Source organism: Rattus rattus, chromosome 4 (genome assembly GCF_011064425.1).
Source record: "Rattus rattus isolate New Zealand chromosome 4, Rrattus_CSIRO_v1, whole genome shotgun sequence".
In the NCBI taxonomy this organism is placed as follows: Eukaryota; Metazoa; Chordata; class Mammalia; order Rodentia; family Muridae; genus Rattus; species Rattus rattus.
The window spans coordinates 20,119,343-20,144,609 of NC_046157.1; the positions used below are offsets into that span (position 1 = coordinate 20,119,343).

Genomic DNA, 25,267 nt, shown 5'->3' on the forward strand with positions numbered 1-25,267 from the left:
CCAGGCAGGCACAGTACCAGAGGAGTTGAGAGTTCTACGTCTTCATCTAAAGGTTACTATGAAGAAGACTGACGTCTAGGTAATTAGGAGAAGGGTCTCAAAGCCCACCCCCAAAGTGACAGGCTTCCTCTAACAAGGCCACATCTCCTAGCATGCCATTCCTGGGCCAAGCATATTCAAACCACCACATTCTACTCCCTGGCCCTAACAGGCTTGTTCAAACACATGAGTCTATGCAGGCCATACCTAGTCATAGCGTGATACAACTTTATAAGTCCCATAGTCTATAACAGTCTCGACAATTTCAAACGTCCAAACTCTTCTGAGATTCATCCAATTATTTAACTATGATCTCTTACAAAACAAAAATAAAGAAAAAGCAGATCACACCTCCAACGTCTCATGATATACACTACCATTCCAAAATGTCTGAGTGAGGAAAGACTGGTGTAAAGCAAGACTGAAACTCAGCTGGGCACACTCCAGACTCAGCATCTCCATGTCTGATGTCACGTGCTCTTCAGGTCTCCAACTCTTTTCATCTTTGTTGACTGCAACACACTTCTTTCTCTTCAGCTGGTCCCACTCCCTGTTCGCAGCTTTCTTTAGCAGACAGACCAAGGCTCTGGCCATCTCTAACATCGTGGGGTATTCAAGGCACTTTCATAACTTCTTTTTCCAGTGTCTGGGATCCACACATTATCTTCTGGGCCCCTCAAAGGGGACTGGGTCACTTCTCCATCTCTGCCCTCTGTAGCACTCTAGGCTCTGGCTGACTCCACTTCACTGCTGCTGCTGTTCTTGGTGGTCATCCATCCTATGATACTGACATACTCAATTCCCTGGAGTCTTCTGCTGTGGCTTCACCAATAGCCTCTCATAGGCTCCCTTCACGGTGCCAAGCCTCAACTTCTTTACATGACCCCTTCAGTTCTGGCCCATCAACTGCAACTGAGGCTGCACTTTATCAACGGCCTTCCATGGCCTCTTACAGTGCCAGGCCTCAGCTGCTCTCCATGACCTCTTCATGCTGTCAAAACCAGCATGAAGTACTGGTTAGCCCAAGCACAAGGTACAACCTTGCTATCTCTGGAACACAGCTTCTTTGTGCTCTCAGAAAACACTTCACGGAAGATTCCATCTCAGTGATGCTGGTCTCTTCTTTTTTTTTTTTTTTTTTTTTCCTTTTCCTTTTTTTCGGAGCTGGGGACCGAACCCAGGGCCTTGTGCTTGCTAGGCAAGCACTCTACCACTGAGCTAAATCCCCAACCCCAATGCTGGTCTCTTCTTAATCATGCTAATGTCTTAGCTCCAGTTCACCAGCAGCAGTTGTCCCTGTGGTCCCTTCCATTCAGGACTCTAAAGTCAGAGCCACATGGCTGGAGCTTTCCAATTCTGCTGCTTGCTGGAGCTGGAACATGGCCCCCTTGTTCTATTATACTATCACCAGTTTTCTGTTTTCCAACTCCTTCCTTGGCTGTCCTGGGAACTTGCTCTGTAAATTGACCTTGAACTCAAGAGATCTGCACGGCTCTGTCTCCTGAGTGCTAGGATTAAAGACATGTACCACCATGCCTGGATCTAAGCCTTTTTTTTTAACCTGGAACTTGATCTGTCTCAAGCTGGCCTTGAATTCAGAGATCTTCTTGCCTCTTTCCTGGAATTAAAAGCCTGTACCAACATGCCTGGGCCAAAGCTTTTTCATGGTTACTATTCCTCAAGAGCCAGATCAAAATCCTGTGTCTTCTAGCCTCAAGAACTAGATCACAATCGTGTACTCCACTTCTGGATTGTAGTTCATTCCAAATTAAAAGTCTAAATGAAAGCAATAACCAGGTAATAATAACATCTAGATATAATTATTCCTTGTTCAGGTGCAGAAGCATAAACAGTAAACTTAGCTGGTGAAATCCTGCTGCAAGTCACCGCTCCTTTAATCTGTTTATCTCCTTGAACACAGGATTCAGCTCCATTCTCCCTCCTGCTGCCCCTTTATTCTTTGAACCATACATTGTATACTTCTTTTTCATCTTGCTTGTTTTCATCAAAATTATTTAAAAAAAAAAAAAAGTAACCACACATCAGAATTTATACCAGAGTGTTTTGAAACTTCCTTTGACAAAGTAATTTATTGCAAATCTCTTTACTTTAGCCTCAGGTAGACTCTTCAGACAACGGTAAAAAGCAACCATATTCTTCACCAAAATATCACAATAACAGTCACTCTGGGCCACATACTAAAATTCTCCCCCACTGAAACATCTTGGGCCAGGTCTACACAGTTCGAATTACCGTTAGCACCAATGTCTCCTACTAGGATGGTCCACTAAGCCCCACTGCTTCCCCAAATTCCAAAATCCACAATTCTCTGAACAAAAGCATGGCAGGGCCTATCATGGCAATTCCAGTTTCCATTGCTATGAAGAGACACCATGACCAAGGCAACTCTTAACTGCGGCCGGCTTACAGGTTCAGAGGTTCAGTCCATTATCATCAAGGCAGGAACATGGCAGCATCCAGGCAGGCATGGTGCAGGAGGAGCTGAGAGTCCTACATCTTCATCTGAAGGCTGCTAGCAGAATACTGGCTTCCAGGCAGCTAGGATGAGGGTCTTAAAGCCCACTCACAGTGACACACCTGCTCCAACAAGGCCACACCTTCTAATAGTGCCACTCCCTGGGCCAAGCATATGCAAACCACCACAGGGGAAGATGTCAAAAATGACCAAAAAAAGGTCTTAAAACTGAAGATGCTTTACCAAAAAAAATTAGGCTAGGAGCATAAAGGGACGTAAGTGCTATTGTTTCAGCTAAGGAGGTGACAGAACCTAAGTCACACAACTGGCATTATATGGAAGCAGACATTACCTAAAGCCTCAGGAAAGTTTTAAGAAATAGTCCAATAATGGCATACTATACTTTTATGAAACAGTGAGGTTTTCACTTTAAGTAAAAGTTTCATCCTGTCCCAACTGTTAAGTCTTGGGTACTTTCTTTGGGAGGGGAGATGTGAGTAGATAAGCACTACAACCTTTACAGTTACACTTAAGATAGACTCCTATACTAAATATAGCCATTTGATGGAAAGTACTTCTCAGACCTACATTCCTGGAAAAATGTTTACAAAGAAATCGAATGTTTTCTTAGCAAAGAAATCTTCTGTGACTGTCATTTGAAAGTACTTTCCAGAAGTCACGTCTTCAGTAGCCTACTTTATAACAACTGGGAAGATGGGCTGCTTTGAACTTCCATATTCTCATGTAGTTGACTTAAAACACGAAAGTAAAGCAATTCATTTTCAAGAGTTCCTCTGTTATTAAAAGATTTAATAGAATAATTGAGATCCACAACTCACCAGAAGAAATCTTACCAGCACCTTTACAGTCAACAGAGAATGCAGACGTGACTCCATTGGCTGATCCCAGTTCACACATTGGGATTTGGTAAGGGGGCCTCAGCTTGATTTCCATCTGCATGTCAGACAGATTTATTTTTGTTGAAAGAGACCTGGGATTATTATATCGCTGCTTGGTCCTCTGAATGAAGTTATCTATGTAAAATAAAAATAAATTTCCTTACAGTCATTTGTTAATTAAATCATTTGAGAGGGTGATGCTAATGGACATAAATTTCATAAAGTTAAAATTGTTATTCAAAACTATTCAGTTTGTCATGGGATTTCCAATATTACTTCTGTTTAACAGGCCGCTCTAGCATGGAGTCATCAGTTCTATACTCTAAACAGTAAACCCTAGAGTTAAGTTACTAGAACCAGAGCCTGCCTACCTAAGTAGAGACTTCAAGGGATTACAAAAAGAAAACAGCTTTGTCAACCACTGCCTTCATGTTTATATTCTTACCTCACAAAATAGTCAATCTTTATCAGCTGTAATTACATACGAATTACACCACAAGCAGTGTGTTTTTATAAATGTTTTCTTATTTCTTACACCATTAGCTAGTATGTTCTGAAGAATAAGTTTCAAAGAATGAATAAAAGAGATTTCCTAAATATCTTCTAAGCAGAATTTTATTTTTACTATTTCCCCTCTTTCTATATAAAGAAATCCATGACTTTGGCCAGACTTTTCTGGTTGAGCAGACTACTGCCCATAGGCCATATCTAAACTGCTGGTTTTGTAAATAAAGTTTTATTAGACAATAACTATGCTCATTCATTTATGTATTGCCTGTGGCTGCTTCCAAGCTACAATATCAGAGCTGAGTAGTTGTGGCAGAGACTAGAAGGCCTTTAAAATCTGAAATACGCACTCTCTGGTATTCTCTATCAAGCACTTGGCAACCCCTGCCCTACATTAAACAGACTGTAAAAGATCAGCACATAAACACAAAACGGAGTAAATTTCTCACTGAGAATGTGCCCTCTGGGATTCATTCTTTGGACTAATATGATCTCCTTCACAACTCAAACACACTTTTGTCCTAATAAACATCTAAATTAAGAACCATAGATCTTTTGCCAATTATTCTATCAAAATCAAGATTGCAGAAGTTTCTCCCTTTCTCCCCAATATTTGATGAAAATTTGACTGGAGACAGTAATAAAAAAAAAAAGTACAAAGAATAAAACAAACAAAACCAGGCCCTTACCAAATTCAATGAAACAGTATGGTCTGACAGCAGTATTTGTCTTCATCATGTTATAAGTAGTAATGAACTCCTTCTGAAGCTCATCCAGGAAAGAGAAGGCGAGAACATTTGGATAATTTTCAGTGCACAACATCATGTAGCTCACGCCGAGAGAGCTAATAAAACTACAGTGTAAAAAACATTGGTTTTAAAATTTCAAATTAAATCAAGGTAATTCGCTGTTTCACAAGACGGACTCTATACACTATAAACTACTGCTACTGTGGCAATGAAGATATTAACATTGTTACATATTCCAACAACAACTTTAAAGGAGCCAACATACAATACCAGCCAAAGCTGTGGATGTGTATGCTTCTGGAACTTATTGGTGAGCAGAAAGCAAGGGGAAAAGTACACACATACATAAGGATCTAAGCAGCTTAAAGGGCAACCCTCCACAAAAGCAGCAGAAACACAAATTAACCGTTTAATGAGTCACCTAAGTATCCTTTTATTGTACTGATCACACAGATGGTATAGATGGGGAACAGGAATTCAATACAACATCCAGGCTATAGGTCCCGCGTGTGCTATATAGTATTGCCAGCCTGATCCATACTAGTCTCTCTCTCTCTCTCTCTCTCTCTCTCTCTCTCTCTCTCTCTCTCTCTCTCTCTCTGTGTGTGTGTGTGTGTGTGTGTGTGTGTGTGTGTGTGTGTGTGTGTGTGTGTGTGTGTGTTGGTGCACATCCCTGTGCATGCTCAAAGGCCAGAAGGGGTCAATCCTCTCTTACTTTCCACCTATTCCTTTCAGCAGTGTCACTGAAGTCAGCAAGCCTCAGCAACCCTCTTGTCTCCGCCCTTCTTGGAGCTGGGATTACAGGCATGTGTAGGACACCTGGCTTGTTAGGTGCTAGAATTCAAACATTAGTCATCATGGTTGTATAGCAACAAGAGCTTTTAACTGGTAAGCCATCTCTCCAGCACCCAGAACTTCTTTTCATTTAACATTTGGAGTAAGTATGCTCACATGATTTAATTTTTAAAAAAAGAGAAAGAGTAGACTGTGTACTGATCTTCTCTTACTGCGTCTTCTGTCCATAGGTACTCAATTTTCCTCCCCTTGGGCAAGCCATCTTACTAATTCTCTTTTTACCTTTTACAGTATAGTTCACACTTGTAAAACTGTACTGAACTTATTCCAGAACCTGAAACTCCTTTCTAAATTCTAAAATTCCACTTGGTAAATAGTTATTTTCATAAAATTTCTACGGCTGTAACTTATTAGTAGGACATAAAATTAATGTTAGAACATTTTGTGAAGAGGAGGAGGAGGAGGAAGAAGAACAAGAAGAACAAGAAATTGGAATGTTTATTGTTTTATAAAACATTTGTGTTTTCTACACTTATATACATATGTTCACAAAGACAACTGTATGTCTTCTCAAGAATCATTAATTAAAGACTCTAGCTATATAGCATATGGAATTTTTCTAAAACTCAGTATTTTAATCAAAGATCAATATTTTGTTGTTTTTGTACTTTTGGTGGGGTTGGGCACTGAATCAGGATTGCTAGCTACATAGTCCAAACTAGTCTTGAACTGGTCTTGAATTTATTAGCTCAGGGTGGCCTCAGACTTCTGATCCTCCTGTCTCAGATTCCCAAATGCTGGGATTACAGTTAGGTGCCACAAAGAACAGTCTAAAAGGTATTTTCTCAAGTGATTTCTTGTCTCAAAGTACTTTGTCCTTGTCAACATTCTTTGCCTTGTCATTAGCACTTGGATAAACTCCACGATAGTTTGAATAACTTGGACCAATGAGTAATTGGCCTCCATCCATCAGAACTCCCAACTAGTGAGACACAGTTATTTCATTATCGTCCAAAAATGTGACTGAAAATTTTGGGTCATTTTTTTTTTTTTTTGTATTATGCCAGTTTTGCTGGTCTTCTCTCATCATGACGCCGACCACATAGTTTATAGCAAATCTTGTTTGTGCTAAATTTAACTGGAAGATTTGAGTGAGAAATACAGAAAACCCTATTTTTGTTTTTAAAGATTATATGCTGGCATTTTCAGGACATCATCTACTTGTAGGATACTGTCTGGAATGGTTATAAAGCATTCTACAGTTGGCTTTCATAGTAAATTTAGCCTTATAATTCTTTCTCTGAAAGTAAAAACAGCTTCCTCACATGCCAGCTCTGTCAATCTACATTTATAATCACATAATAATTGCTTTTTCAATTATTATTGGGCCAGACAGAGATTCTTACCATCTCACTAAAGACTAAAGAAACAGTCTAACATCACTACAAGCATGCTGTCTGCACCCATCAGTCTCACTTGGTTCATGTTCTATATATAGACACTATGCTTTAAGGAGGACAGAGAGAGGAGGAGGAAGGTAAGAGTAGCAACAGAAACAACAGTAAGTACATTTACTGACCGCTCAGTGGAGTTGGGACCTCTGCTGAATATTCTGCATAATTCTTTTAATTCACCCTCAGAACAGAAGGCTACTACTAGATCCATTCTGCAAATAAAGAGCCTCAGAGAGGTCAGTAACCAACTCAAAGCCACACGAGTAAGAAGCAGAGAAGGTGCAGCTGCAGACATAGCTCAGCTGGTAGAGTACTTGTCTAGCATGTGTAAAGCCCTGATCTGAACCCCAGTACGACAAACCAAGACTGGAGTAAACATTTAGCTCCAGAGGCTATAATCTTTCTACAACACATCAACTTTCATTATATCAATTTTTTCACTTGTTTTGTTTTGATTTTCCCACCTACATAAAGAGCAATGAGACTTAAGGACTTTTAGAACACACACCCTCCCCATGCCAGGGAACCTTTCCAATTTGTCTACTTCATCTTCTTCCCTCTGCATTCCAGCCACAGAGGCCTGTTTCAGAGCTTCAAGGACGCCAACCTACTCCCAGCCCAGTCAATCCTATCCCGAGAAGACTGCAGGACACTATCTTCTCCACTCCCCCTGTACTCCAAATCTTAAGTCTCCTCAACCATCTATTCTTAAAGGCCTTTGCAGAATGCATGATCTAAATCAGTGGTTCTCAACCTGTAGGTCTGAACCCCCTTGGAAATTGCATATCAGATATTTACACTGCGATTCAAAACAGTAGCAAAATTACAGTTATAAAGTATGAAAGAAATAATTTTATGGTTGGGGGGGTCACCTATGAGGTCACCCAACATGAGGAACTGTACTGAAGGGTCACAGCATTGGGAAGGTTGAGAACCACTGATCTAAAGTGAAACCACCCTCATGGTCATAGCACAGCAGCTGTTAGTAACCATCAACTGCTCAAGCTCCAAGTGTACACTACATATTGCACTCTGCAATGTCTCTCTCATTAACAGCTGTACTCTAGGACAGCAGGGATGGCTTCTGGATTGCTCAGCATTGTATTCTTAGCTCCTGAAATATTGGGTCTAGTACATAATAATTACTCAACAAATTAACAAATAAAGAAGAACCAAATAGGCATCATTCACTTGTTTACAGCCTAGCACTACCTATACAAAGCAAAGTCTCAGAGAATCACTGACTAAAATACAGAAATAACCTACTCTTCCAGTCACTGTTCTACTTCGGGTCAACTTATCTTCAACATATCCAAAACTGGAGATGGTCTCAGAGGCTATCAATGATAACATCGAAGGTGTGGTACTGCAGTGAGTACCTATAGATGACTACACAAATCTGCAGTCGTGATTCTGCTCCCTTCATCACTGTGACTACACATGCATGTGTGCACTGTCAATGGATACACTCTTTTTTATCTAACTTAGGCATGTTTTTTTTTGTTTTTATTAGTTTTTTTAAAGACATGTTCTCCTATATCCTAGGTTATCCTTAAACTCTTTTTTTTTTTTAATATTTATTTATTTAGTATATGAGTACGCTGTAACTCTCTTCAGACACACCAGAAGAGGGCATCGGGTCCCATTACAGATGGTTGTGAGCCACCATGTGGTTGCTGGGAATTGAACTCAGGACCTCTGGAAGAGCAGTCGGTGCTCTTAACCACTGAGCCATCTCTCCAGCCCATCCTTAAACTCTTATGCAGCTGAGAATGACTTCGAACTTCTGATCTTCCTGCTTCTACCTCCTTGAATACCTGGTTTATGTGGTACTGAAGATCAGACCTAGAGTTTCAGCTACACGCTCAGTCCACTGAATATAATTTTTTAAAGATTTACTTGTGTCTGTGTGTATCTGTATGAGTCTATGTACACATGTGTTCAGGTGTGCATGCCTATGCTCAAGGAGGCCAGAAAAGGGAGTTATTTCCCTCAGAATTGGAGTTACAGGTATTTTGGGGATGCAGGGCTTAAAATGTAGGTGGTAAGATCCAAACTCTGGTCCTCATGATTGTGTAGCAAGTACCATCTCTCCAACCCCTGCTGAGTATAATTTTTTTAATTTACCATTGTCCTCTCTTTCTCTTTCTCTCCCTTTCTCCTTCCCCTCCCCTCCCCTCCTCCCCTACTTCTTTCCTCTACCCCTCTCAACCCTGACTATCCTGGACCTCACTATGTAGACCAAGCTAGCCTCAAACTCACCTGCTCCTGCTTCTTCCCAGGACACCACCCAACCTGTGTTGAGATTGAAAGGCATGTGCCCCCACACCCTTTTTGAGACAGCTTTCAACTCTTTAAAGCCCAGGTTGGTCACATACTCAAGACCTTCTGGCCTTAGCCTGCTGATCCTGGAATAACAAGCTCATGCCACAACACCCTGTCAGTTAAAAAAAAATTAACATGTGTGAGTATTTGTCTGCATGTATATATGTGCATCATATGTGTGTGGTTAGCACAGAGGTCAGAAGAAGGCATCAGATCATCTGGAACTGGAGTTATGGGTGGGTGTGAGCCACCCCCATGTGGGTATTCTTAACCACTAAGCCATCTCTCTAGCTCCATCCAATTTTTTCTGTTTTTTTTTTTTTTTTTTTTTTTTTTTTTTTTTTTTAGTTTTAATTCCTCTCTGTTTCTGGGCTTTAGTTCCAATAGTTCACATTTCTAGCCTCACCTTTCTCCTGGCCAAGAAACTTAACCAAACTTCAATACATCTTCAATATACTTCCTCAGTACAGACATGAAGAACTCAGTCCTTTGAGGATCAAGTGTATCCAGGGTAAGTGAGACTTAAAGACACACAACTTCTGGACCAGGGCTCTGCTCTTTCTAATCACTTTGTTAAAAAGTTAATTCTAGCATATGTCACCATAAATGACACCTAAATGAGTGATTTTGGACATAAAACTTTCCCTGTCATATAATTTAAGATACAATTTGTCAAACTTTACATATAACCAATTAAGTACTTAAGGCCTTTTGCACTATATGAATACACAGTAAAAGCAATGATATTCCTTCTCAGCAGATCACAGAACACCTGTGGTCCACCATGTCACTATGTAAGGTTTAATGTCAAAGACAAGGTCCTTGACTTCCAAGACCCTGAAATACAATTACCCAAGATTTACTTGAAACAATTATTTAATACACCACACACATATACACACATTCATTCTCTCTCTCTCTCTCTCTCTCTCTCTCTCACACACACACACACACACACACACACACACACACACACACACAAAGCATAGGAAGCTAAATGACAAAATATATAGCAAACAATTTTAAATGACATAACATCACATATATTATTTTCATTCTTCAATTATATCATCACACATAAAAAGCCTCCTTATCCTTTGTAGCTACATGGTCCATTAAATAGCTTTCCTGGGTGCAGAAAATCTCTCTAGTAGCATAAACTTTATTTTAAAGTTGCCAAGTAAAGAAAAAATAGTACTTTTGAAATAAAAACTTTCACAAAAATTTTACTAAAGTATATATTCTTTTCAATATTAAAAGAATTTGACAATATAACATATGTTCACTGCTAGTATTTTAGTAGGATCTATTGTCCTATAGATACAAAATAAACTAAGAAAGCAAGCCAGTCCACAGTGGGATAGAGGGAGAGAACTCACTGAGTCAGCTGTATACAGCACTGTAGCAGACCTCTTCACTTACCCTTCTCTCACACAGCCAACTTTCAATTACTAATGAAAGCACCAAATCACGAATTATATCAATCCATGAATAAAAGACTTATTTTAGCCTTTAATTTTAGTCTCATTAAATATAAAAATGTCTATTCATATGCAGCACACCAGGCAATGTCAACTTAGAAGATAAAGGAGTCTTGGAGAGTTTTAAGGAGCCCAGCGTGATCACATTAGCAGAGCCATGAGTACTATTTTCCCACAGAAACTGTGAAAGAGCGATGTGCTTCCAAGGTCAGCTCCTGAGTCTATTCAATAGACATGATGTTGACAGCCACAGGTTTGCCAGAATAAGGGGCAGAGAAGTGATGTAAGGCTACCGGTAAGGCAAGCAGGGCAGTCAGTCGCATATTCTGCTATCCCTCTCAAGTGGCTTAGTGACTGTCCCATTAAATTTAGGCTTCACACATACACTTCATTTCAACAAAAAAAAAAAAAAAAAAAAAAAAAAAAAAAAAAAAAAAGGGGTAAAAAAAAAAAAAAAAAAACACAAGGCCCGGGATTGGGTCCCCATTGCCCCAAAAAAAAAAACAAAAAAAAAAAAAAAAAAAAAAAAGGTATTTCATTTACTTCCTTTTTTTTAACCTGGTTAACTTCTCTCTCCATAAAAAGTTGAAACAATTAGAGTAAGGGAAAAGGCATAAATGTTATGAGATAACGTGGACCATGAAGACAAAAGGCAAGGCTGGGGTTCTGCTCCACTATTCATCAGTTTTATGATTTGATGGAAATGTCTTTCCATTGGAAGTCTCACCACTTGTCACATCGGTGAAGTGACAGTACTGTTTATGGGTATCTATCTGCATCCTTTCTTCTTTTCCCTAAAGGGAAGGCCTCTAGCCCACCACGTATTATATGTAGCCTTGGATATGCCACACATGTACTGGAGTGTGTGGAGGCCAACTGTGAGTGTCCCTCCTTCCTAACCACAATGAGTAGTCCTGTCAAAGCCCTCCTCTCGACATCAAGGGAGGGCAGGTACACAACTCCACTAAGGCTTTTGTAGCTGCTGATAAGTGTCTCCCGATCTGTGAAAAATAGAAAATCTACAAAGGCCAAGAGATTGCACAGAAAAGAGACTGCGGACCGAGCACTTGACAAGCAAGCTCTCATGATACATTCTGCTTTTTTGTTTAAACTAACGAGAGTTATGAGCTTGCCTTTACCCACAATGGAGAAGCACTCCACTTACTAAGCATTCAGAGCCACTGCAAAATCTAAAGATGTTAGGTAAAGTACCTGCTAATTGTAGGTGGTGAATAATTATGCTATTGTTCAAGCTACAACTATTGCAGTAGGAAAAAAATCACCAAAGAATGAAAGGAAAGCCCTGCTACTGACTGGAACAGACAGAGGCTTTCGACAGCATTTTCCACTGAAAGCAGTTTAGGGGCAAATACAAAGAAACTGCATCCTCAAGCAGGAGAAAGCCTAGGAGGCCAGCAGCCTTCACTCACTTCAACTCAACTCCCAGAGAGAGACCTAAGTAATCATATTGTTCTATTAAAATTCACAGTGGGGTATGACTGGTCCCCAAAGGGCATTTGTCTTTTCACAGGATCAATGTCTCAAAATTAAAAGAAATCTCAAATACACAATCTGATCTTTTTTAACTCCAAAGCCAGCCAGAGTTTTAAGGACTCAGAGGACACAATTTAATTTTCATGATTGCTTTAGCCATTTTCAAAGTAATAAGTTTATTCATTAGATATTTATTACAGCACGAGGAAAGTATATTCGTTAATTTATGCAACCCTAGTCCCTTTAAAATTACTGTAATATCACTGCCGACTGCAAAATCACACAAATAGATAGTCTGACACTCAACCCTGCACACTCTGACCAAGCAACAAGACCATCAATAAGGTTTTCCAAAGCTAAAAAACCCTTTTGGAGAAAACAGACTCATTTCCACGGCTGGGAACCTGTAAAATCCTAAAGTATCTGCCATAGTTGGTGTCAGCTGTCAACTTCCCTCTTCATCACGAGAGCTGGGATTAAAGGTGTGCGCCACCCCTCCTGGCTTACTCTGCTCCCACTGGAGTTCCTGCCCAGAATCTCCTCCACAGTGGATGTTGATCAGAAAGTATAAGACAAATGCTTTCCCCAAGTTGTTTTTGATCATGATGTTTATCACTGCAACCGAAAGCCAACAGGGGCATCTCTCTCTCTCTCTCTCTCATACTTAGCTGCTGCTCTGACATGTGCAAGGCACTGTACTAATGCCAGCCCAACACTGAGGAATGTGCTTTACCAGCAAAAAGACCCATGGGCCATTGCAGTCAGAGAAAACCCATCATTTCCCCCATACACAGAAGGAGAAAATTAAAAGAGCTGTCTCCATTTTAAACATTACTATTCTTACATTTCCCCTTGAAGCCTCTAGTCTTTCTCTGCCAGGTCAACTAGACTTCAGAATGAGGTACTAAGTGACTTAGCCTACAATTATAACTTGTTACTTTGACACTCAATTTCTATAGAGATTTGAAAACCATTATACTAAAAGATGAAGACTTCAAATAGGTTAGGCTGGGCTGGAGAGCAGGCTCTATGGTTAGGAGCACGCGCTAATGCAGAGGTGGCTCATTCCCACCTGACACGAACTCGCAAGGACTTCAAGAGGACCTGTGCTCACATGGACACAAATCCATGTATACAGCCTCCACACTCCTGCACATACACATATTCAATTAAAAATATATATTTAAAATAGATTAGACAGCCGTGGGTCACTTTCCTCAATGAGTTACAACCCAATTACAGAGAGCAAATTAAAGAATTTTAATATTTAAAGAATTTTAATATTTAAGTGGTGAGAAAGAGTAGTTGAACAAGTTCTACATGCAACCTGAGAAGACAGTGAGATCATCAGGAAAATGAAATACTAGTGAAGAGGGAACTCAGAACAAACAGGCTGAAGTGTGGGCTTGGAGAGAGAGATACTCAGCATGGCCAGGACCAAGATGGGCAGTCTGGTGGCAGCTTCAGGCTGTGTGCCACGACACTGTCACTGCAGAGCCCTTGAGTTTTATCTGCCTTATAGAAGGAGACAAAAGGTCATGAAAAAAAATTAAAGTCAAGTAATACAAATAAACTGCCAATTTCTATTAGATTAATGTCTATTCCTGCACAAACATCATGACCAAGAAGCAAGTTGGGGAGGAAAGGGTTTATTCAGCTTACACTTCCACATTGCTGTTCAACACTAAAGGAAGTCAGGACTGGAACTCAAGCAGGACAGGAGGCAGGAGCTGACGCAGAGGCCATGGAGGGATGTTTCTTACTGGCTTGCTTCCCCTGGCTTGCTCAGCTTGCTCTCTTATAGAACCCAAGACTACAGCCCAGGGATGGCACCACCCACAATGGGCTGGGTCCTCCATGCTTGATCACTAGTTGAGAAAATGCCTTACAGCTGGGTCTCATGGAGGCATTTCCTCAACTGAGGCTCCTTTTCTGTGATAACTCCAGTTTGTGTCAAGTTGACACACAAAACTAGCCAGTACAATTGACCCCTTGTCAACTTGACATACAAACGCATCACTATTAAGCCTCAACCCTTACTTTCTTATTCATCCCCAAGATCTAAAAAGAGTCACACAGTCTTTACATATTAAAAGTTCAATCCATTTAAAATATCCAATATCTTTTACAATTCAAAGTCTCTTAACTGTGGACTCCACTAAAAAACTTTCTTACTTCAAGAGGGAAAAATATCAGGGCACAGTCACAATCAAAAGCGAAATCAAACTAACTGTCTGGGATCCACTCAAGATCTTCTAGGCTCCTCCAAGGGCTTGGGTCACTTCTCCAGCTCTGCCCTTTGTAGCGCACACCCTGTTTTCTAGGCTCCAGATGCCTGTTCTCCACTGCTGCTGCTGTTCTTGGTGGTCATCTCATGGGACTGGTATCTCTAAAAAACTGCAGTCTTCCACTGCAGCTAAGCTTACCAACAGCCTCTCACAGACTCTCTTCATGGTGCCAGGCCTCAACTCCTTTGCATGACCCCTACAGTCCTGGGACATCAATTACCACTGAAGGGTGCACCTTCACCAATGGCCTTCCATGGCCTCTCACAGTGCCCAGCCTCAGCTGCTCTTCATGACCCCTTCATGCCTTCAAAACCAGTCCCACCTGGGTGACTCTTACTCATTACCAAGTCCAGCCACAGCACAAGGTACAACCTTGGCTATCTTTGGAACACAGCCTCTTTGTGCTCTCAGAAAACACTTCCCAGAAGATTTCACCTCAGTGATGCTGGTCTCTTCTTAATCGCCACTAACTTCTTAGCTCCAGCTGACCAGCTGCAGTAATGCAAAGGTTCACTTTAGTAGTTCTTGTATCTTGTTAATCACAGCTGATTCTTCAGTCCCAACTAACCAAAACCACAGAATCTTCATAATCAAAACAGCATGGCCTTGATAAAGAGTCTTTAATCTTCCCTCTGAAATTTCACAAGCCAGGCCTCCATGTTTTACACTGTTCTCAACATTATCTTCCAAGCTCCTACAGAAGCTCCTAACATCCTAATAGTTCTTCTAGCTCAAGTTCCAAAGTCCTTCCACAGTCCTCTCCAAAATATGGTCAAGTTGTCACAGGAATACCCCACTTCTGGTACCAATTTGTCTTAGTCAGGGTTTCTATTTCTGCACAAGCATCACGACCAAGAAGCAGGTTGGGGAGGAAAGGGTTTATTCAGCTTACACTTCCACATTGCTGTTCATCACTAAAGGAAGTCAGGACTGGAACTCAAGCAGGTCAGGAGGCAGGAGCTGATGCAGAGGCCATGGAGGGATGTTACTTACTGGCTTGCTTCTCCTGGCTTGCTCAGCTTGCTTTCTTATAGAACCCAGGACCACCAGCCCAGGGATGGCACCACCCACAATGGTTGATTGCTAGTTGAGAAAATGCCTTACAGCTGGGTCTCATGAAGGCATTTTCACAACTGAAGCTCCTTTTTCTGTGGTTAACTCCAGCTTATGTCAAGTTGACACACAAAACTAGCTAATACAACTAAATTTGCTGCCACAAACTGTGAACATCCCAAAAGACTAGAAAGCAACCAATAGGACCTTGTATTAATGAGGGAAAATACATAAAACCAGGTTCTTGTCTGGAACTAGAGCTAAAAAAGTTCTGTTCTCCAACCCCTTTTTAAATACTTGACTAAAAAAAACCAAAAAAAAAACAAAAACAAAACAAAAACAAAAAACAAAAACAAACCATGAAGAGCTCTTTTTTTTTAATGCCTGGTTATAAAAGTTATGTAATGTGGGGTTGGGGATTTAGCTCAGTGGTAGAGCGCTTGCCTAGGAAGCACAAGGCCCTGGGTTCAGTCCCCAGCTCAAAAAAAAAGAACCAAAAAAAAAAAAAAAAAAGTTATGTAATGTATACATTTACAGATATCTGAACCATCATCTTGAATCAGACTGGACCCTTATTGACTTATCCCACTTGTAACCTATGTCATAAAACATTGTATTGCTAGGCACAGTGGTGCAAGCCTACAATTAAGCACTCAGGAGGCAGAGGCAGGAGGATCACCACAAATTCAAAGTCAGCTAAAGGAAAATAGTAAGACACTGCCTGAAGAACACAAAAATTGTGTACTAGGCAAAGTGGTTTAGCAGGAAAAGGCACTTGCCTCCTCCAAGCCTGGCCACCTGAATTGGATCTCTGAAACCCACTTGGTGGGAGGAGAGAGCCAATTCCCAACAGCTAAACTCTGACTTTTACTGCCTGTTTTTTTTTTTTTTTTTCTGGAGCTGGGGTCCAACCAGGGCCTTTGCTCCCTAGGCAAGCGCTTACCACTGAGCTAAATGGAACCAACCCTCTGACTTTTACATGCAGTGTGTGCCATGGTGTACAAGAGTATGTATGCCAGGTATAATATACAAAGTAAATATAAAAGCAATTTTAAGCCAAAATTCAACTCATCAATGAACCAATCTAAAAAGTAAACTTCGTATCATGCCATTTGCTTATACCAAGGAGTCTAAGAAAAATCACAACAAGCTCACCACTGCTACTCAAGGGGTGCTAGCACAATGCTGCCCCATTTGTGTACTTGTCTCAGGACAGGAGAACTGAGTCTCCTGCTGACTCTTCAGCCTTACCTCTGGCACAAGGTGACTTAGTACCTGTAGGCCTGTTCTAACACACACACAGGCTACATCTGCAGAAGTGTTATCTCTGTTCTTTATTCCCCTCAATCTAGTCCTTTCATCTGCTTTCTTTGTTTATCCTCTTGAATTATTATATTTGAAAATTGCTTAAAATTCTTTGTGTAGAATAAGATAGGGTTTAAAGAAATTATATAAAGTCTAAAATTCATAATTAAATAGAATTTGGACATAGTAAAAATTTGGTACATTTCTAGTACTCTTAAGAAGATACGGCAAAACAAAAATCAAAAGATTTGTTTTTTAATTCCGGTAGTTACCAATATTAATGTATACTTCAAGGCAGTCTCTGGTAACTCTGATGTCTATACCACTACCTGACAACAAATGGAAAAGCCTGCCACCTACAGTGCTATAAGGTTTCAAGGTCTTGTCTTCACCTAAGTAGAGGCAGGCTGAGATATCATTTTGATTCCATTCAACCACTACAACCAACATGTTATTTTCTAGGTACACCTTCAAAGCTCCAGGCAAATGAAATAGCCCATTATTTTAGAGTTACGTGATCTAAGTGTGAACATTCTGTGAGGTTCTAGCCTGGCCTTCTCTAAATTCAGTGAGCATTTCTGCCCTCAAAATTTAAACTGTATCTATGTGAATGATTCCAAAATCCCCACCATCTTTCCACTAGATTAGAGAGATCACATGAAGGCCAGGTATAGTAGCGCATGCCTGTAATCCCAGCACTAGGAAGGCAGAGTCAGGCAGCTCTTCTGAGTTCCAGGCTAGGCTGGTATACATAACAAGCTCAATGCTATCGAGGACTCCACTGTGAGACCCCATCTCTTAAAAAAAAAAAAAAATCACATGGGATTTCACTCTCTCCCCTTCTCCATGGACGGCTCATCTCTGAGGATGCTATCATTCTGCTCCGTTCTCTTTGCCCCTTTGCTTCCTCTCTAGTATTCCACGTCACAGGCTTGGCCATTCCTGTCTTTGAGCCATCTTTCTGTTGGCATTTTCTTTCTCATTTGTACATCTATTTTCTATTTCACATTCTCGTAGCAGGTTGACCTCTCTGCCTCATCTGTCTTAGATGTTCTGTTTTACTCTCTGTTCTACAGCCTTGGGTTTGCTTTGGTTTTGTACTTTGTTTTTATGTAGTTCTAGCTGGCCTGGAACTTAGGGGTCTGCCCGCCTCTGCTTCCTGAGTGCTGGGCATAAAGACACGCACCATTCCTCACCCCGTTTGTTTTTTAATCAAATGGCTTTCTTCAAATCTGTAGCAGTGACCTGCAACCTGCTCTATCGCAATAACGTCCTTCCATTTGAACTTTCAGGCAGGACAGGACCTGGAGCCACACTAGTGATCACACTTGTCTCATGGCTACCTGCACATCTTCATCCGCTAGCACCAAGTCAAAGGTTCACAACCTGCCCTGCAGCACTCACGCACTGCTTCTTCTGCCTGCCTTTCTTACTCTCAGATGTGATGCCTGCTCCTGCTTAGGCAAATTCTAATTCTTCAAAATACAGTGTCCAATCTTAATGGTAAGGCTATTTGCCGCTATGACCCACATGGACCTTGTTATCATCTGCCTTCCTTCTATGTCCATAATTAGCATCATGGCTCCCAGGTTAACTGTTCTAACCGCTTCATATGGATGCTGTCCAAAGTGGTCTCATTTGTTTCCACAGTTTTAATAGTTTCCATTTTAACAAATCACAAGCTGGTTTCCAGATCTAAGCCCACACTTGTCTTCTTTGCTAAGCTTTGGGCGCGTACATCCGGCTGGCTGTGCCCCTTGGACGTCTAATGGGCGTCTCAGATTTAACATGCCCAAACAGAACTTACCGGGACATGCTCTAACCTGGCTAGTCTTGCTCATGTTAGCCCATTAGGCATCAGTTTCTAAGGCTAAAAATCTACCTATGGTTCTTTTCTTTTTCCTTTACATCCTAGAGCCTCTCAGGGCCCTTTAGAGGTGTTAGGCCCGAAACTAACCCAGCTCCACCCACCCTTCATTGTCACCCACTCAAGCTGCAGGTGCCATCTCCACAGTGTCCCCTCACTGTCACTCTGCTTCTGCTCAGTCTGCTCTTCAGAGCGGCTTGTCCATCTGCTTGGAGCCCAAACCAGTCCATACAAGTCTCCAGCTTAAAGCTCTCCACCAGCTTCCTATTGCATAGGATGAAGTAACACACTCATCGTGGTGTAGAGGACCCTAAATAGCCTGTCCCATTCCTACATTTCTGTTCCTCTCCTAACTGACCCCACCGTGCTTCGGCACCACTGGCTCTCCTTCCACCTTTAAGATGGATCAAAGGGCGTCTCCACTAGCTGCTGATGCAGCCTTACTCTGCATCCACCCAGTCCTCTGTACAACTACCTTCTCTTTTATTTGTACAGTTTCTGCTCAAATATCATTCTTCCTGAAGGACTCAGTCAGTATGGCAGAAAGTCACACTCTATCCTACTGACCAGTCCTAAAGAATAGACAGACAGTTTCTCCTCCCAGTCGGATAAAACTTTACTTCTTAGCATTTTCCATTACAATTTGCCTGCTATAATCTTGCGCATGGAAAAACTCTTAATATTTATAGAACAATTTATAGAAGCATGATCTGCAAAACTAGTATAAAGTCTTCTAAAGCAAGAATCAAACCCAGAGAATCTGCAAGAAAAGGTTGAAGTCACTCAAACATGAGGTTCTATTGTAACCACTTACATTTCATTAAAATTACAACCTCTAGGCAAGTGACTCTAGTGAAACAAACTGAGGTCTTACTTAATGTTATGGCGTCCAGTTTTCAGTGTACATCTATCAGGAAATTGAGCAAGCTTCCTCGAGAGCATCTTAAAGTACTTCCTACACTCCTGCACTCCTGCGCTCTGTTCACAATCAGTAGATGCAGACAGCGGTAATCCATCCCTGACACGCACGACTGAGGCGGATAAAATCATAGACATCTCAACCCACAGAAGACCTAAAATAAAATGAGAAACCTCAATTAAATAACAACCAAGGCCAAAACTGCTAAACATTTATACAATTTTCAAAATTAGTAATAAACAGAGTATTAATAATTGAAAAATGACACAATATATTCAAGAATCTTCAACAAGAGTTTTGATTTTTCAACAAGAAAACTTAACAAGCTTTTTAAAAATATGTATCTTACTTTATGTATGAGTGTTCATCCACGTATGCACACATGTGCATGCCTGGTGCCGCTGGAGAACAGAGAGGGCACCGGATATGTTGGAACTGGAGTACAGGTAGCTGTGAGCAGCTACGTGGGTACTAGAGTCTTCTCCAAGAGTAACGAGTACTCTTAACCCCTGAGCCATCTCTCCCAAACATTTAAAACGTTTAGAAAACGGCATTTGCAAACTGGGGAGATGGGGCAGAGGGCCGAATGGGGAGCACTTGCAGAGCAAGCTATCTGATGACAGGAGCTCAGCTTTCCAGAACACATGAAAAATCAAGAATGGCCATGAGTAGATGTCTCCACTCCAGGACTCCTACAGGTAGATGGGAATTGGAGACACAAGAGTTCCCAGAAGCTCTGAGGCCAGATAGCCTGGTATAATATTGCAGTGAACAAGAGACCTTGTCTCAAACAAGGTAGGAATGCAAGACCTAATCATATTGTCCTTTGACCTCCATATGCTTCACCCCTACTTATTACGTTGATGCAAAGAGAGATATATAATCTTTTAATACTTAAAGATGAGAAAAACAATGGATATCGTTTGGACCTTATGGAATGATATTTTGAATGGTCTGATGGGGATGGATTTTGAGGAAATAGACACCTTATTATTTACCAGTATTGCGGTGTTTATTCTCTTGATTTACTATGTCTTCTCAAAAGATGGCCCTAGATAGCAAATTCCTTGCCTTAGAAAAGAAATTACAAGCAACACTAGAACAAAATTTTCTCAAGTTCATAGAGGAGTCTGAGCGACAGAGGGATAAGCTTAAGACTTGGCAGCATGGGGTTGGGGATTTAGCTCAGTGGTAGAGCGCTTGCCTAGCGAGCGCAAGGCCCTGAGTTCGGTCCCCAGCTCTGGAAAAAAAAAAAAAAAAGACTTGGCAGCATGGCATAGAGGAAACATTAGAACTAAAGGTTCAGGAATTCATAGGTCAAAACATGCAACAGAAAGAGGAGAGTGAAGGTTGGAGACAGGAGCTAGAAGAAACGTTAGAAAAAAGAATTTGACAACTCACAGATCAGACTGAACAACAAGGAGATAGAGGAAAAATTTGGAAGGAAAGTCTAGAGGATAATTAACTAAAACTAGCAAATCAAAATAAGGCAGATGCTGCAATATCAGAATTACAACATAAAGAGAAGCCGTGGAGAAAACATGGAGGCTGATGTTAAGATTCCTCTCGGTTGGGGATTTAGCTCAGTGGTAGAGCACTTGCCTAGCAAGTGCAAGGCCCTGGGTTCAGTCCCCAGCTCCGAAAAAAAGAAAAAAGGAAAAAAAAAAAAGATTCCTCTCTACACATTTACAGGTTGTTATGAATATTCTTAATGGACGGATGTGTACAGGGCTTTGTATGTCTAGGTGGGCAATTATATCTTATCAATTGGATTAGAGGTTATTGTGTGTTCTTTCATGTGGCGATTTAAGTTCAAGAGAGTGTGTGGTGGCTGGAGACACTAAGCCTCCACAGAATTGGGATGTATATTTCTGACACGGTGGCAACCTGCCTTGTGAACTGGACGGGTAAAGATTGTTGCCAGGCTCAGAGAGAAGCCATCGGCAGTGTGATATGGGATGGAGCAAAGCAGGTGAGACGCTTTGCTGACTGAGATGAAGATATCTAACAGATATTTTGGGGCACTATGGTGCCGGATCTAGTGCGGGATAAAAGAAAGCCTTTTTTTATAATTTTACAGCAACACCTACTGGCCAGTGTTCATAGTGCTAGAAGTTGCTATACAAGCTACTGGAGAAAGGTAACCAACCATTTCACCCAACTATGAACCCTGCAAGCTCTAATAATGACCTGCCTACGATGCCCAGAGGTGCAATAGTGGCAGAATGTTATAGGAGTAACCAATCTTTTTTTTTTTAATTGAATTTAAGGTCCACTCCCTGAGCTGGTACCCATAACTGACAATGTTAATGAGGGCAAGAACCTGAAACTGGATGGCTCATGGGTAAAGGGAACCTACTACCATTCTGTTAAATGGCTACTGAAGTCAAACAATCGCTATACCCATAGATCAGCCCTCACCAGACATGCTGTTTCTCAGATAGTAACCAACACAGAAACCCAAAGCTGGACAATATGCGGAAAGTGAGAGACTTCGGTGCACACAGCCCTAAATGGGATATCTTTATCATACCTTTCCCCCCAAGACTCAGGGATCTGTGCAGAAGTGGATGGAGGTGGGAGAGTATGAGAGCCAGAGGTGGAGGATGACTTCAAGGAAAACAGCATTTTCCAGACACAACAGGGCAGAAGTACATATGGAGCTCAGAGGATGTGACAGCCCACACAAGATCTGCACCACCGCAAGCCAGGCAAAATCTAGCCAAGAAGCCATAAACAATCAATGGCTACTGGTAGAAGGGAAATCAGTTTTCACAGTTATCAACCACACTCCAAGCAAGTCCCATGCTCAGAATCCAAAAGGGACTCCTTGATTTTTGTGGGTTTTTTTTTTTTTTTTTTTGCTGTTGTTGTTTTGTTTTTTGTCTGTTTTATTTCATTTAAGAAAGAAGCTCAGGGTGGTGGTTCATGCCACTAATACCAGCACTTAAGAGGCAGAGGTAAATAGATCTCTGAGTTTGAGGCCACCCTAGTCTACACAGAGAGTTCCAGGACTGCCAGGTTGCCACAGAGAAACTGTGTGTTTGTTGGGGGGGGGGTGGAGGGGGCAGAGAATGAGAACATAAATTGGGTGGGTAAGGAGGTGGAGGATGATCTGGGAAGAGTGGGGGTGGCCTTGAACCCCTGATCCTCCTATCTCTACCTCCCAGGTTCTGGGATTACAGGCTTAACTGATCGTTTTAAAATAACAATAATAAACGGGGACATTTTCTTCGAAAGGTAACTTAATATAGTAATCAAAAAAAAGTCAAATTCAGGCTGGGGAGATGGCTCGGCGGCTAAAGCACTTACTACGCAGTCATGAGGACTGCAGATCCAGAGCCCTAAATCTCAAGAAAAAACAAGGCAAGTCAGGAAATCCCTAAAAGCAATGGGATCTCCCAGGCAGGGAGACTGGCTAGCTCAAATACATGGAGGGCATTCAGGGACCAAACTGGAAGTCAACATCTAACCTTCATACTCACCTAAATACACAAGTGTGCCAACATAATTTGAATACACACATGCACATGCATGCCACACACAATTAAGTATAAAATTTTAAAATACATGAATTTTTAAAAGCCAAACTCCCAGACTGTCCAGATTTAAATCCATGCTCTAGCAGACACCTTAAGCTTTGCTTTTCAAAGCCTTAACTTCCTCATCTCTAAACCATGGCCACTAGTAGTACCTATCTTACAAGGTTCTTTTTAAGACACTACAGCCTCTACCTCTATGCTCACCAAAAGCACTTGCCTGTAATCTACTAAAAGTTTTAGTTTAAGTATTTTGTTGTGCTCTATACTGACAGGCTACCTACCCTCTGCAGACCAAGTACTTCATACACCTCATTTTGAGCCTTCCAGGAACCTGTAAGGTTGGGTATTTGTTTCATCTTGCTTTGGAGAAATCAAGTCCCAAAAGTTGAAATCATTTGTTCAACCCCTAGACTAGTAAGTAATTTGTTACTAACTGTAACACCTCTATGAAACATTGCCTCTGAACATATACAAGCTTCTTCACTACAAGGGGAGGAAGGTCACAGTATCCCTTTGCAAGAGTTTCTTTTCACACACCAAGCTAAAACATACCTAAACGTTAAGCAGTCTCTAGAAACAAAGTACTAAACTGATGTGATCGTCTTAAGTGGAAAACGCCCGATGCTTCAGTAACTTTTGGTCACGGGGTCAGGTTCAGTTCTCAGTCATCCTTTACACACCTGAAGTTCTAAGTATTGTTTAAGAGACCTCCTAACTTCTCACAGTGATGACAAATGAGTGGGTACTGGTAACATGGAATGTGACTCGGTTTTATAAAATGGTCGCTCTACCCATCAGCTGGGATTCTATCTGGTGTAGCCTGGCGGACACCTGGGCTCTGCCCTGAGTTAAGCCCAGGAGGAGCAGGCTCTGAAGAGTTCCACCTACTCCAGGTGATGGTGATCCCGGAAGCTAAGCAGCAGATCCGCACTTGTGGAGCCAATTTCTCGGGTCTCTCTTCTGCCACAGAGAGTCACAAAGTACCTTTAGACAGGGTCTCACGGGATTTCCCAGAGCCAACGTGGACAACCTTCAATTGCAACGCCCATTTAGACTTCCCAAATCGCAGGGTACAGGCTACCCCGCCCAAAAGAAAGTAGGAATGCCACCTCAAGCTTTCTCGGGCCATCTACCAGCCCGAGTGAGTCGGTGTGCTTCTGACATTGGGAGCCAAGGAGTAAACACTACCGCTTGCTGGCAGCCCAGAGCGACCGTCAATCCTCGTCAGCCGCCCCTACTCCGGCCGCCCCTCCTAGGACAGGCCTGCCAAACAGCAACTGCCGGCCGCGAGGCTCGCAGCCCTAAATCGCAGGGACCCGGACCCCGCACACCCGCCCTTCTAAACTCTGCGGCCACCACCACCAAGCTCCGGCTCGGACACTACCGGTCAAGCCGAGGTGGACCCCGAAAGCGGCGCAAACAGCCAGGCAGAGCTCCGGGAGACCCTGAGGAAGCTGAAAGAGGGGCCGGGCCGTACCTGTCGCACAGGGACCCGCCGCTCCGAGTGACGCGCCACGCAGTGCATTGTGGGGCCGGGAGTGGCCTTCCAGCGGGGATGCCCGCGTCCAACGTGGCTGGCGCCCGCGGAGCTTGCTCCGGCCAATCCGGCGCCGTGGGAAGCATCCAGAGACCCGCCCCTTTCCGAGGCCCTCCCTATCCCCGCCTCCTCCAGCGGAGATTGACAGGTTTTCCTGCACCTGCGTCAGGAGATTGTCTTGTCTCCTAAGAACAGAATTATGCTGTCCTTCGTAAATAAGGCTAATCTCCTTCACCTGCTGCTTTGTGTCTGGAAGCAGTTTGTCTCTCGTGCGCCACTCGGGACAGAGGAAAAGATCTCTTTGGTGAACGGGGAAAGGATCTTCTTCCATCGGGCGCTACACAAAGAAACTTACCAAAACAGAGAGAAATGCCAGACGCTAGCCCCAGTAGCTCCTCCCAGCCTTCACGAGGTTAGGTATTATTAAACAAGCGTATGCTGAATGTCAATTAAATGGTAAGCAGCACATTAAGCATGTTTTACATGAATGTACACAGCACTCCTTTTAAGGTGTGATAGGAGTAAATGGCATTAGAG

General features: G+C 42.0%; 1 protein-coding gene across 3 annotated transcripts in view; it reads right to left on the reverse strand.

The window, feature by feature from the left end:
* The window catches only part of Sec22a (SEC22 homolog A, vesicle trafficking protein), a 49,201-nt gene extending 24,453 nt beyond the window's left edge, over window positions 1-24,748 (reverse strand). For 2 of the 3 annotated variants that reach the window (XM_032900159.1, XM_032900157.1), the window contains exons 1-4: window positions 24,671-24,748; window positions 19,607-19,805; window positions 4,611-4,774; window positions 3,355-3,549 (exon numbers count right to left, since the gene is read on the reverse strand). In XM_032900159.1, coding sequence (XP_032756050.1) covers window positions 3,355-3,549; window positions 4,611-4,774; window positions 19,607-19,788 — 541 coding nt within the window. In that variant the 5' untranslated portion in view covers window positions 19,789-19,805; window positions 24,671-24,748. Of the gene's footprint in view, window positions 1-3,354; window positions 3,550-4,610; window positions 4,775-19,606; window positions 19,806-23,745; window positions 23,930-24,670 lie in introns of those variants that run through there. The other variant, XM_032900158.1, reaches the window with a different exon arrangement.
* Window positions 24,749-25,267: the final 519 nt, after the last annotated feature.